The sequence below is a fragment of the Diprion similis genome, chromosome 13 (genome assembly GCF_021155765.1).
Source record: "Diprion similis isolate iyDipSimi1 chromosome 13, iyDipSimi1.1, whole genome shotgun sequence".
NCBI classification, from domain to species: domain Eukaryota; kingdom Metazoa; phylum Arthropoda; class Insecta; order Hymenoptera; family Diprionidae; genus Diprion; species Diprion similis.
The window spans coordinates 10,385,429-10,386,949 of record NC_060117.1 but is presented as its reverse complement, the minus strand read 5'-3'; the positions used below and the strand labels follow the sequence as shown (position 1 = coordinate 10,386,949).

General features: G+C 42.1%; 1 protein-coding gene across 1 annotated transcript; it reads right to left on the bottom strand.

Moving 5' to 3' along the window:
• Positions 1-452: 452 nt before the first annotated feature.
• On the bottom strand, positions 453-974 carry LOC124413849. Its single transcript, XM_046894636.1, has one exon. The coding sequence runs from the start codon at positions 972-974 to the stop codon at positions 453-455; it is 522 nt and encodes a 173-aa protein (XP_046750592.1).
• Positions 975-1,521: the final 547 nt, after the last annotated feature.

Genomic DNA, 1,521 nt, shown 5'->3' with positions numbered 1-1,521 from the left:
AACTAATAACTTGCTATATATATATATAGATTAATTAATAAAATATCACGGACCGACTGCGACTCAACGACGGAAGGAAAAAACCCAAAATAGAAAGATAAGTTAAAACAAAAAAGTAGTTTCATTCTATAAAATTGTTTGTCGATCTTTATAAATTATGTATTGTAAGTCAAGTTTCTTTTGTTCTTGTTTTAGTGTGTATGTGTGAATGATTCTTTTTAGAGATACATATATTTTTAAGAGATTTGACTTGACTTTTAAGATTTTGGCTATTGCCCCTAATTGTGTGTCGGTTTACCTTTTATTTATATTTATTCATACGTCGATTTCTACCAATATATATATATATAATTATCGATATATCTTTCTTTATGTTGTATCTATTTTAATTTTATCTCGTTAATGATTTGGGCCGATATATTTTTAATCGAAATTTCTTCACCCCAAATCCATTACAATGTTGAAGCTCGTTTCTTGTAAATATTGACCGCAGCTCTCAAACCTCGAGCTTTCTTGATAACGTACCTTTCTCTTTTTGGAACAACCGATAAATGAGACCCTAGAGGACGTTTCCGTTTACGTGAGACGGATATAGGTTTGCCTTCCTTGGACTTCGTCACAGGTTCATCGCCTTGGTATGATGAAGGGGTGATTGACTGCTCAGCAAGCTCTGTCTCAAGAACAATTAATCGACGATCCTCAGAGTTTCTCGGAAACTCGTTCACCGAAGAATCACCGGCATTCTCGACAGCACTTAGCGGCAGCCGCAATTTCGGTAAAGCCGCCTTTTTTAGAGTAGGCTTCTGAGTTTGCGCCAGGTAGTCAGTGCTGCAAAAATGCCGGTGACACACTCGATACTTGTTCAACTCCGCAATCCTTAGATTACTCAGTTCAGGATTTCCTAAACTTTTCACCCAGAGGTTAGCTTCGTTGACATTTTTCGGTATCCGGGGGGCTTTTCTCTTTACGAACATCTGTCTCACATGTAAGCACCACACATTTCCACAACGCAGTGGGTTTTCTTACAGGAGGCATTGTAGACACAAATCGTTGATTTGACTCGGCAAATCTCAAACTTTCTACTTTTCACAAGCCACTCCGAACACTACCGTACGCAATGCTTGCAAAAATCGAAATGGCTGCGCGTCACTGTCGTCACTGTCATGGCGGCTGAAATGACGCGCTGACGCAGCACCACCAGCGCCTCTGTAGGTGGCTCAAACCACTAAATCACACGCCGGTCCTCCCCTATAGAGTTGCTGGCCCCTGGTACCACTGTGCAAGAGAACACGGGGCTGCTTGCAAAGTGAGACATAGGCGTTGGGCCGAAACCACCGACTTATCGTTACCTTTGCAATGTTTGGCCTCACCTACGGAGCCATCCGACACTTACACCCGTCCATGATTGGCTGAGGCCGTGTGTGAGTGTCGACGACCTATCGGTGAGACTGAATTCGAATCTTGTCGCGTTCATTTGTCACTTTACGGTGAAAATACGTGGTAAAGAGGTTCCGGAGCCCG